The 12,635-nt window shown below is 45.3% G+C and overlaps 2 protein-coding genes and 1 long non-coding RNA gene across 3 annotated transcripts; all 3 read left to right on the forward strand.

Moving 5' to 3' along the window:
• Positions 1-958: 958 nt before the first annotated feature.
• LOC111735429 lies at positions 959-5,569 on the forward strand. The gene is made up of 5 exons (XM_023526953.1): positions 959-1,093; positions 1,327-1,510; positions 2,348-3,182; positions 3,293-5,272; positions 5,536-5,569. Exons 1-5 carry the CDS (start codon positions 959-961, stop codon positions 5,567-5,569), a joined length of 3,168 nt encoding a protein of 1,055 aa, XP_023382721.1.
• LOC111735430 (endogenous retrovirus group S71 member 1 Env polyprotein-like) lies at positions 1,358-7,533 on the forward strand. Its single transcript, XM_023526954.1, has 2 exons — positions 1,358-1,510; positions 5,331-7,533. The coding sequence occupies exon 2, from the start codon at positions 5,600-5,602 to the stop codon at positions 7,493-7,495; it is 1,896 nt and encodes a 631-aa protein (XP_023382722.1). The 5' UTR covers positions 1,358-1,510; positions 5,331-5,599; the 3' UTR covers positions 7,496-7,533.
• A 2,963-nt stretch (positions 7,534-10,496) lies between these two features.
• LOC111735431 lies at positions 10,497-11,299 on the forward strand. The gene is made up of 2 exons (XR_002778784.1): positions 10,497-10,723; positions 10,880-11,299. It is a non-coding gene; the product is annotated as an uncharacterized LOC111735431 (long non-coding RNA).
• The last annotated feature ends 1,336 nt before the right edge of the window (positions 11,300-12,635 follow it).

Below are 12,635 nucleotides of genomic sequence, written 5' to 3' on the forward strand. Positions count from 1 at the left end.
AAAGATGTGGGGGATGGAATCAAGGGCTTAAAACCTTTGTGCCCCCGCGCCTCGGGGCTGCTCCTTGGCAAGGATAGCCGTCTGCTAATAAATCTGCTTGTGTACCCCTGCTTGCTTACCCACCTCTTAGTTATCAGTTAATGAATGGAGGAGATATAGTCTTTTGTGTAAAAATTAAAGATGTGGGGGATGGAATCAAGGGCTTAAAACCTTTGTGCCCCCGCGCCTCGGGGCTGCTCCTTGGCAAGGATAGCCGTCTGCTAATAAACCGTCTCTTGGATTAGAGCACTCAAGTTGGGCCTGGTTATTTCGGTCACAACATTTGGAGGCCCCAGCGAGATCTTCTCGTTGTGGGAAAATTGATCAGTGCACCAGGGCGTTGGACCATTTGCGGTTGGGGAGGCCTCTAGGGCACTTGCCCTAGCCCACCGCCCGTGGTTTCTTGCTTTGTGGAGCGTGATCTTGGGAGTGCTGAGGCAGTTTTTGGTAGGGGCCCCAGGACCGTGCGGACGTCGGACGCGACAAGTAAGTCGGCGGTCGACTGAGACTGTGACGACAGTTTTCTCAGTCTTGTTTTTTGGTTTGTTAGTCTGTGTCTGTTTTTCTTGTGTTGCTTCGTGTGCTTTACTGTGGAACTATGGGACAATCACAGGGTAAGCTAACACCGCTTCGATGCATGCTTAATCACTTTAAAGATTTCCGTCACAGGGCAAAGGCTTATGGTGCTTTAGTAACCCCTTTTGATTTGCAGCGGTTTTGTCAACTAGATTGGCCGACCTTCGGAGTAGGATGGCCCTCCGAGGGATCATTTAATTTATAGACTGCATTTCGGGTTCGGGGTGTTGTTTGTGGGAACCCGGGGCATCCTGACCAAATTCCTTATATTGATGTATGGATTGACGTTGTTTCTGATGCCCCTAAGTACTTACAGAATTGCAGTCGCGCCCCCGTTACTGTAATGGCAGCCATACCCCAAGGTCTTAAGAAGCCCCCACCAGTGTTGCAGGGCCCTCCGTCGGAGGATGACTGGTATCCACCACACCATCATGGTGATGGGAGTGGACGTCCTCCTCCGGAAAGACCAGAACCTCCTGTAACCTGGTCTAGGGGTCGTAGGCCACCTTCCCCTGATTCAACCTCCCTGAAAGAGTCAGTATCTGTTCAAGCCCCATTGAAGGTGATTCCAGGAGGTGGAGGTGAGCCTACTGTCATCTACTCGCCGTTCAGTACTAGTGATTTATATAATTGGAAATTGCAAACGCCATCCTTTTCAGAAAAACCACAAGGATTAACCTCCCTTCTAGAGTCTATTTTTTTACCCATCAGCCCACTTGGGATGATTGTCAGCAGCTTTTGCCGGTTTTATTCACCACTGAGGAAAAAGAAAGGATTTTGCGGGAGGCAGCCAGAGGAGTCACGGACCCGAATGGGCTGCCAACAGCAGACTTAACCAGGATACAGGCTGTGTTTCCTACTCAGCATCCCCAGTGGGATCCCAATACGGATCAAGGTAAGGAGGCTCTCCTAAGGTATCGCAAGTTCCTGCTACAGGGACTCCGGGCTGCTGCACGTAGACCAATAAATCTGTCCAAGGTAAGCGAAGTAATTCAGACCAAGGATGAGTCACCTGCAGCATTTTTAGAGAGACTATTAGAATCTTACCGCTTGTATACACTTATTGACCCGGAGGACCCCAACAATAGAAGAGCCATTAATTTGGCCTTTGTGAGCCAGTCGGCCCCAGATATTAGGAGAAAGTTACAGAAGCTAGAAGGTTTTGAGGGAGAGAATTTATCCAAATTGCTAGAAATAGTCCAGAGAGTTTTCAACAATAGAGACGATGTGCAGAAAATAATGTTTGTGGGGAACGGACCTATGCCAGGCAGAGGAAGAGGAAGGGGCCGAGGAGGAAGATCAGGATTTGTCGGGCCACCTGGACCAGGAAGTAAACAGGTTGGCCTTGAAAAAGACCAATGTGCATATTGCAAACAGAAAGGGCACTGGAAGAATGAGTGTCCCAAGCAACCAAAAGGTGACAAGAAAAATACAAGCACCCCAATTCTTCTGGAAGATAACTAGGGGTGTCAGGGCTCTAACGGTCCCCGAGAGCCCCAGATAACCTTGCAAGTGGGGGGCCAACCTGTGGACTTTCTGGTAGATACTGGAGCAACATATTCTGTTTTAAATCAGCCTGTTGGCCCTGTGAGTAAAGAAAAAACCACTATTCTTGGGGCAACTGGACAAGGAAGAGCATACCCTTGGACTCGGGCTCGTATAACTGACCTGGGAAAAGGGACCATCACCCATTCCTTTTTGGTTATGCCTGAATGCCCCTATCCTTTGTTAGGAAGAGATTTGCTACAAAAATTACAGGCCACTATTACTTTTGGTTCAGATGCTAACACCCTTACTCTCGGAGATGGGCCCTCTTACATTCTATATACAGTCCCCTTAGCTGAAGAATATATTTTAACAGATCAAAAACCAGCAAAAACTTCCTCCGCTTTATTGGAGAAGTGGAAGAAAGAAATTCCTGTAGTGTGGGCTGAGAATAACCCTCCTGGGTTGGCTGCTCATCAGCCGCCCATAGTGGTAACTCTCAACAGCAATGCTATGCCAGTACGAGTGAAACAATATCCTATAAATCAAAAGGCACAAGAAGGGATTGCTATACATATAAGACGGCTCCAGGAAGCCGGCATATTGGTGCCTTGCCACTCTTCATGGAACACCCCATTGTTACCGGTCCAGAAACCAGGAACTGAGGACTATAGACCAGTTCAGAGTCTAAGAGACATTAATAAGAGAGTGGAGACTATACACCCCACTGTGCCTAATCCTTATACCTTGCTAAGCCAGTTGCCACCGAGCCATCAAGTATATACGGTATTGGATTTGAAAGATGTGTTTTTCTCCTTACCTTTGGCTAGAGTCAGTCAGCCAATTTTTGCCTTTGAGTGGGAGGACCCTAAGACAGGACAACAAGGACAATTGACTTGGACCCGACTCCCGCAGGGATTTAAGAACTCTCCCACTCTGTTTGATGAGGCTTTAAGTCGAGACATAGCAGAGTTTCGACAATGCCATCCTGATGTTGTGTTACTACAATATGTGGACGACCTTTTACTTGCCACTAAAACAACTGAGGCATGCACTAAGGCAACTGAAGATCTGCTGAATGAGTTGGGGAACAAAGGTTACCGTGTGTCGGCTAAAAAGGCCCAGTTGTGTACCCCTGCTGCTATTTATTTGGGATACAAACTGAATAAAGGGGAAAGACAGCTCTCTGAAGTAGGATTGAAGCAATCTTGCGCATTCCACCACCAAAAACAAAAAGGCTCGTACGAGAGTTTCTAGGGGCTGTAGGATACTGCCGTTTGTGGATTCTAGGATTTGCTGAGATTGCTAAGCCGCTGTATGATTGTACAGCTGGGAAAGGAGAGGACATAAAATGGACAATAGAACAACAGCAGGCCTTTGAGACACTGAAGAAGGCCTTAATCTCTGCTCCAGCATTGGCTTTACCAAACTTAGAGAAACCATTTCAGTTATTTGTAGAAGAGACAAGGGGAGTTGCTAAAGGGGTATTGACTCAGATGCTGGGACCGTGGAAAAGACCAGTTGCATACTTATCTAAAAGGTTAGATTGCGTGGCTGCAGGGTGGCCTAATTGTCTGAGGGCCGTTGCAGCCACGGCAGTTCTAGTGAAAGAAGCCCACAAATTGACGCTTGGGCAGCCTGTGACTGTTATCGGACCTCACTTTGTGGAGCGGCTCCTGAAGGGACCACCCGAGCGATGGATATCAAACGCTCGAATCACCCAATACCAGGTACTCTTATTAAACCCTCCACAGGTTCGATTTGCTAAACCAACAATATTGAATCCAGCAACCTTGCTCCCAGATGATGATCCCCAGGAACCTGTACATGATTGCAGTGACCTGCTTGAAAGCATAACTGGGGTAAGACCTGACTTACGAGATGAGCCTTGGCTCAACCCAGACGCCACCCTGAATACAGACGGAAGCAGTTATGTCACAGAAGGCGTCAGGTATGCGGGAGCAGCGGTAGTTGCCGATGACACTGTGGTTTGGGCTCAGGCTCTCGGACAAGGGACTTCAGCCCAGAAGGCCGAGCTCATTGCATTAACTGAAACTCTTAAATGGGCTCGAGGGAAAACTGTTAACATCTACACTGATAGCCGATATGCCTTTGCAACGGCACATGTACATGGAGCCCTGGACAAGGAAAGAGGACTATTAACATCAGGGGGAAAGGAAATTAAGAACAAGGAGCAGATTTTGGCTCTTTTGGAGGCTATCTGGCTACCTAAGAAAGTGGCTATCATCCATTGCCCCAGCCATCAAAAAGGGGAAGAAGCGGTAGAAAAAGGAAACTGCTTGGCAGATAAAACAGCAAAGGAAGTAGCCAGAAAACCAGTGGGGACTAACGTCATAATTGGTCCCCTTCTTGTGCCCCCCTTGGTACAGGCTTCAAACTATAGCCCCCAAGATATAGAGTTGGGGAAGCAACTGCACGGGAAGTTTGAACATGGGTGGCTTTGGATTCCAGATGGAAGGCCGGTCCTCCCTGCTGTGCTTGGTAACACCTTAATTAGCCAGATGCATAATGCTACCCATCTTGGAGGAACTAAGTTAACTGAACTGCTAAAAAGAGACTATTATGTTCCTGGACTAACCTCAAAGGCTCGGGATGTGAGTGCACGATGCCCAATATGCGCACAGGTCAACTCTCGCCCCATCCCAAAGGAAAATATCGGCACTCGATTAAGAGGACAAGCTCCTGGAGAGCATTGGGAAGTGGACTTTACAGAAGTTGCTCCTGGCACTTTTGGATTTAAATATCTTCTGGTATTCATTGACACCTATTCTGGATGGACTGAGGCCTTCCCCACAAAGAAGGAAACTGCACAAGTAGTAGCTAAGAAATTAATTACAGAAATAGTGCCTCGATTCGGTTTGCCCTTATCACTGGAGTCCGACAATGGCCCGGCATTCATTGCCCAAACAAGTCAAATGTTAGCTAAGGTATTAGGGATTAATTGGAAATTACATTGTATTTACAGACCTCAGAGTTCAGGACAAGTAGAAAGGATGAATAGAACACTTAAGGAAACTTCAACTAAATTTAAGCTGGAAACCGGGGAGAATTGGGTGAGCCTTCTTCCTTTTGCTTTGTTACGGGCCCGGTGTACTCCATATATTATGGGAATTTCCCCTTATGAAATAATGTTTGGGAGACCTTCCCCTTTACTCCCTAAAATTGGAATTGAAAAGGTTACAATAAGTAATAACACAAGTCTCCTTAAGTCTCTACAGGCCTTGCAACAAACCCAAAATCAAGTCAAGGGCTTGATTAAAGCTACTAGACTGACTCCGGGGACATCACAGCCTCACCCACATCATCCAGGTGATTGGGTGTGGATAAAGAAGATTCAGCCTGCTAGCCTAGAGCCCCGGTGGGATGGTCCGTTTCCAGTAATCCTGACCACACCAACGGCTGTCAAAGTTGCAGGAAAAAGACATTGGATTCACCGTACTCGCCTTAAGGCAGCTCAACCTCCCCCAGAAAAGGAGAAATGGAAAGCAACACCCACAGAGGATCCACTCAAGATAAGACTCTCGCGGGAATAATTGTGTTAGGGTTAGTTGTTATTACCAATGTACACGGGAACCCTCATCAACCTCAACAGGCTCAATGGGAATTGATTAGATCAGAAACAGGTATCTCCATATTAGTAAACCAGACTATGTACCAGCCTACATTTCATGTAGGTTTGTGTAATATACTTGGGGAGGAATTAAATAAGCAAATAAAAGAACAGATGCTAGCAGGATCAGGACCGTGGTGGGGCTGTGGAGTTAAAAATTATGAAAAGGGTATCCAACAAGTGCAGTTATATATGTGTTCTAGAGAAGATCAAAGCACTTGCAATAAGCCTAACCAATATTATTGTGGTCATTGGGGTTGTGAGACCATAGCCCCTTGGAAGAACACAGACCCCTTTCTGACTCTTACACGACCTAGTCAGTCTTCCTGTGCCACAGCAGGGAAATGCAATCCTGTCGTTTTTACTGTCAAAAATTGGGAAGATCCATCTTGGGTGACTGGGAAAACTTGGGGATTAAGGTTGTATGTTTCTGGAGATGATCCCGGAATGTTAATGACAATACAGAAAAAGCCTGTTCGGATACCGTCGATAGCCATAGGTCCTGTCGGGTCTGATAATGAAGGGTTAAAGGACTTAACTCCTACCCAGTTAACAACTATTAGGAATACTAATAACATCAATAAAGGACATAAACCCAGGCAGCCTTATAAACCTCCCAGGGGTACACCTGACTCTATCCTGACTATGTTAAACAATGTTTATAAGTTTGCTAATGACAGTAACTCAAATGCTACAAAGGATTGTTGGTTTTGTCTGAACCCTGCCCCACCTTATTATGTAGGACTTGGTGTCATTGCTAACCTTGGCACGGATCAAACTCCTATTAGGAATGTAACATCTCCGAATGTTACTATTTGCCCTTGGGGAACCCAAAACCCATCTGTAACGTTGGGAGATTTACAAGGAAAGGGAACTTGTATATATACTAATACTTATAGAGTTGATAGATCTAGGTATAAGGAAAATTGTAAGTCATCTATTTTAGTAAATAGCTTCTCTCCTACTTATTTAGCGGCCCCTAGTGGCACTTGGTTTGCTTGTAATACTGGTTTAACTGCCTGTATTAATCTTAACTATTGGAAAAATAATACTGGATTTTGTGTGCTAGTTCATGTTATACCTCAGGTGTATATGATGAGCGGACAAGAAGGAAGACAAGCAATGGATTTGTGGGGAGGATATAACTATCCTCGGCGTAAGCGAGCAATTCCAGTGCTTGTGCCGCTCCTAGTCGGCCTAGGAGTGGCAGGATCAGCTGCAGTTGGGACTGCTGCTTTAGTCACAGGGAATCAAGGTATAGCCTGGCTCACAAAGCAGATTAATGACGATTTAAGCACTCTAGAAAAATCAATTAATCATCTTGAAACATCTCTTAATTCCTTAGCTGAAGTAGTACTGCAGAATAGGAGAGGTTTAGATCTCTTATTTCTTAAGCAAGGAGGTTTGTGTGTAGCATTAGGAGAAACTTGCTGTTTTTTTGTTAATCATTCTGGTATTATTAGGGATAGTTTAGCATTAATTAGACAGAGGGTGAAGGATAGAAATGAAAAATTAAGGCAGGGCAGTAACTGGTATGAGTCTTGGTTTAATGAAAATTCCTGGCTAACCATGCTGTTGTCAGCCATAGCAGGGCCATTAATTATGCTGATATTATTATTAATTTTTGGACCCTGCTTACTAAAGTGGCTTAGAAGTTTAGTACAGTCTCACATGACCGGGGCAAAGATTTTAATTTTAGGAGCATCAGCCCCGACGAGTTGGCCGAGAATTCCAACTTCTGACTCGAAGATTGAGTCACTGTAAAGAAAACCAGTGGGGAATGTAGTGACCTCACCTTTAGAGACAATAGGTTAGGGATAAGACATGGTACGTGCTAACCGCCATGTCTCACTTCTAGTTAGTTATCTGCTAAAAATTTATTAACTAGAGGGATTTACTGGCCGGATCACTGCCTATAGGCACAAAATATTTTAACAATGACGCATTCTGCTTCTGTACCCCTGCTTGCTTACCCACCTCTTAGTTATCAGTTAATGAATGGAGGAGATATAGTCTTTTGTGTAAAAATTAAGGATGTGGGGGATGGAATCGAGGGCTTAAAACCTTTGTGCCCCTGCGCCTCGGGGCTGCTCCTTGGCAAGGACAGCCGCTGGCCAATAAACTGTCTCTTGGATTAGAGCACTGGAGTTGGGCCTGGTTATTTCGGTCACAACATTGTTACCTGTTGTAGAGACACAGAAACATTTTTCTATCAATCTAGGAACTTTAACGATCCTAGATTGATAGAAAAATGTTTATGTGTCTCTATGCGTGTGTGTGTGTGTGTGCACGTGTGTGTGTGTATGTGTGTGTGGACAATGACATTGAGGGAAAAATGAAGAATTAGGAAGTATATTCACAACAATGTGTCCCTGTGATTGGAGAATCAACATTCAAATGCAGTACTGTGCAGAATTTAGAACCCAGTTTGGAGAACAGTGTGAAGCAGAGGACTCCCTTCCAGCCATCCCCTCGCTGTGTGTTCATGGTCACTGGAGATTCAATGAGAAAACTTAGGGAAATTCCATAGAGACATGTGACAGTATCAGTGCTATCTGGTTGTTCAATTAATAAATCTCAAAGAACATACAGAAAGAGACCCATTAAGTCCAGAGGTCAAGCAAGAAGGCTACAGAAAGTAGAAAGGAGAACACTCAGATTTTCATGTATGTTCAATAGCACCTTTTGACTTTTCTACAGGGGTGTTATTCTTATTTCTTTTAGTATTAAAAAAAAACGTATTTAAACTAACCGTTCAAACTAGTGGCATGAAACACCAGCGTTATTTTGCTGTTGGTCATGGGGTTCGCATTGAGACAAGGGGCAGAGATCTGGCACTTTTTTGCTCTATGATTTTGGGTCTTAGCAGAGAAGACCCACTCGCTGGGGTGAATGGACCGCTAGGCATTAGGATGCTCTGGAAGTGACTCAGTCCCATGTCTGCAGCTGGACATGGACGTGACTGGGGGACCCACATGAGACATGCAAGTGTGGCCTGGGTGTCCTCACAGCAGGGCAGTCTCAGGTTGTCCAGATCTACTATTTGGTAGCTGAGAACTCCACAGGGCAGTGACCCAATGTCCAGGCGGAGGCTCAGTGCCATGTCAAGCATAGCCTTAGATGTCACACAGTGTTGTTTCCAAGGCATCTGTCTGTGAAAAGGAATACTCGTGGCACCTCTGGATAAATGAGGGGCCAAGACTCCATTTCTTCTTGTGAAAAACATCAAAGAAATTGCAAACATGCTTGAAACTTTCACATGCATAGACTAGTTTTAAAAATACTCAGTAGCAGAGGTAGCCTTCCAGACTATGGGATACAGGAAATGGCGCCTTTGTTCCACAGCCAAGTGTAATAAGCACGTAGGGTGGACTCCTGCCTCTACCACCATGTTTGACAAGTAAACACAAACACTGTGGGAACCTTACTAGAGAGTTTTGGAATGATGAATAAAAATCTACCTACACTGATAAAGAGTCTACCCTTGACATGGGGCCACTGAAGGTTTTGAAGTGGGTGGCATGGTCTGGATGATCCATAAACCAGATGCTGGTCCCACATGGGGTAAGAGCCTGGTGGTCCTGAAGGGCAGTCAAGTGGAAGCAGTGAGTCAGCCAGGGGATGTGCAATAATGCAGGCACGAGGGAGTGGGGAGCAGCTGGAGTGAGGGATTGGGTTGGCGATGCAGAAGTGCACACAGGAATGAAGCAGAGGTGATGTAGGACAAGACCCTGCAGAAGGTGCTCAGAGACCAAAGCCCTTGTACTCTCTGCAAAGTGCACAGGCAGGGCCTAGCTGCTGTGGTGACAAATTCCCTGCCTGAATGAGCATCAGAGCCACCAGCCTCTCTGAATTGCCATGGGCCTCATGTGTCAGCACTGAACATGCACATCCCCATGGGTCCAGCGATTTCATACCTAGGAGTTTTCCTACAGGTACACCGGCCCAGGAAATCTAAGATTTGGTATCAATGCACGAGAGCCTGAGTCAAAGGTGGGGAAACAGCCTACATACCTGTCAACAAGGAACTCAGTGAGGAAAAAAATGACCATGAATCATCTCTTCGATGTTGAGACGGGAAAAATGCTTTAAACGTTCATATTATAAGAACACCCTGAGCATTCGAATATACATGTGCTAATGGCGGGCTCTGTGATACATTACTGGGCTTTCAAGAAAAAAAAATGTTAGTTCTTCTAGGAAATAGTACAAAGCAAATGACTTATAAGAGAAAGAAAAATAAAATCTCATCAACCTCCTTGTAATAATTGGTGGATGAATAAAATGGAACATGACAGTAATATGAAGAACAGTGAGCCTTGATTTTATACTCTATCATTTATATGGGTATAAATGTACTGACCTCCACGTCAACATGCAGGATATTTGATACTGCTGTTCCCACAGCACCCTTCCAGAGGAATAAAAATAAATAAATAAATAAACTTCACGATAAAATTCCTACAAAGTTACTGACTTATGGACATCTGGAAAAAATCTAAATGTGCAATTATTTTTCTCAATTAACACTGGGGGAGCTTTACAGGAGAGAAGCAGTGACCTGATGGTGGTGACTGGGGTGAGTTTCTATAATAATTCATTGAGTCCTAACTTGTTCAGGATGTGTTTCTATTTATGTGTTTTATTTTATATAAAAACATTTAAAATGAAACCTGTAGTATATAAGACGTTTCATGGAAAAATCTTCAAAAGTAAACATAAAATATATATGTAAATCCAATTGTAAATCTATGCAATAGAGACACTAACTGCCTAGTGCTGGAGCTGAGACTGAAAGGAGGAGCAGGGAGGAGGCCCCTCTTCCTTGGCCTGACTGGAGTTTCCTGACACTGTGCAAACTCCTTCTCCTCTGAGACTCAGGCTGAGGCCCGAGGTCTCAAACTGCATAGGTATTGAAACCAGAGCTGCAAGGAGAACACAGTTGCTGGAAGCCCTAGGGAGGTCCAGATACAGAAGGAGGACAGCTCCCAGGTGAGCATGTGCGGGACCCAGAAGGCTCTTCACACCACGCAGAAGTGATCACGGGCTCTGGTTTCCCCAGTGTCCCGGTTCACAGGACAGGGAGGCGTGGTGTTCTCTTGGCTGGGGGTGTTGTCTCTCACCCTGAGTGTTTACAATGTCGTACAGGACCAACTGAACTTCGGCACTTGGTCAGTCGCCTTCTGGTGATTTGTGCCTGGAGAGGGAGAGTGATGCAGAGGAAGGGGGGACTCTGGGACTCCAGGATGAAAAGGCCGAATTCGTCTGCCCTGAGGCCTGTGAGGAGCAGGATGTTTGATGACACGGATGGGAATGGTGACCCCGCCCCTCGACCTAACACGGGATATGACCCATCATGAGACCAGCACATTAAAAATGGACAGAGACCTGGAGCATTAACCTTTTCTCCTAATAATCTTTATTTTTCTTAACATCCCAATGCTTTGCCTGTGCCGTGCATTTGAAAAACCATGATGCTGTGATAATAAATAAAATAAGGTTTATGGCTTAATGTGTTCCAATATGAAAAGACTAAGGACCCTCAGAATTAAAATGTAACTAAAGCAATTTTATTTATTTATTTACGTTTTGGGAAAGGAAAAGAAACATAAGCAATTTGTAATGTTACCTTATACTACTTCTCAGATAAGCATTGCAATGAGTTTCTTTAAACATTTTTGTCATTTGTTTGATTTATATGTATGTCAGCCTATAAAACCTTAGCCCCATTCCTCTCCAGGGCTCCAAAGATGCTGAGGGATCCCCAGCCATGAAGGGACCCTACAGTGCCTTTTACTTGGCACTGGGACTACGAAGCACCCCCCAAGGGTGCAGAGCTGAGCCAGGTGTGCCGTCATGCTTGCATGAGAAGCTGCCCCAGGGCATTTCCATCCTGCTCCCCCTTTTCTGAGAAAGTCTGAAGTCAGAGAGGTCAGGCCACCCCACACTATCTTATCATACCCAAGGATAAGGGAACCAGCGCTTAATCTCCAGCTAAAGGATGTTCCCTGTTGATCTTGAGCATCAGGCAGTAAATAAATCCTGGAGGCCTCTTCACAGAGATTATAATATGAAATTCGCACCCTGAAATTAATCCCACCGAGGCCTTATAGGAACCGACAGCCCTCTCCTCCAGATTAAGGAGGCAGCGGAGGGTTGGGTCCAGTAACCTTAGAAGCTCCCATGGCCTGAGCATCCCTTCTCGGAACGATGTTCTCAGGATATACTTCATTTGCCTTCACTGTTTTTTACCATTTTCTTGATCACTTGCATGGCCATGCAATAGATGCCACCCTAGAGCTCTCCTCCGTTTGGTTGCTTTAATAAAATGTCCCCTCCCCCCAAAGCAGTAGGAAACAATGAAGAACATGCACATTTATTGCCTTAATCTTTCCATCCCAAGCATTCCATTTCACAGTTGTTCTTCCGATCCTCCTTCTACTTGAATTGCTTCTTCGACTCCTTCCCCTGAAGCTCCTCCTAGGGAATTTCAAGAAAGCTGCAGGCAAGGGAACAAATGTGCATATCCAGAACCATCATGCGGGGAGTGCCCCAGGCAGAACCAGACCTCACAGGGCCCCTCAAGTAGGATGGGCCAAGCTCTTCTGACTCCCATCCAAGCTTCCTGCCCAGGCTACTCAGCGTGGCTTGAGATGATACAGTGCTGCTGGAAGGGGTCAGGAGCCAGGGTGATGCTAGGAGAAAGGACAAGGAGAACTGGAGAGAGATGTTACAAACACGGAATTCGAGGACTTCAAGTGCCTGGATAAGACCAGGCCTTTAGGATCAGACAAATTAAAAAAAAGAGAAGGAATCTCTAGGGAAGAGTCAAAAAGAAGAGCTAACAGATAGAAAAAATAAAAAAGACAGAAAGAGGAAATAAATCACATGTAGATGGTACACT

The sequence above is a fragment of the Pteropus vampyrus genome, unplaced genomic scaffold, assembly GCF_000151845.1.
Source record: "Pteropus vampyrus isolate Shadow unplaced genomic scaffold, Pvam_2.0 Scaffold1000000712, whole genome shotgun sequence".
Classification (NCBI taxonomy): domain Eukaryota; kingdom Metazoa; phylum Chordata; class Mammalia; order Chiroptera; family Pteropodidae; genus Pteropus; species Pteropus vampyrus.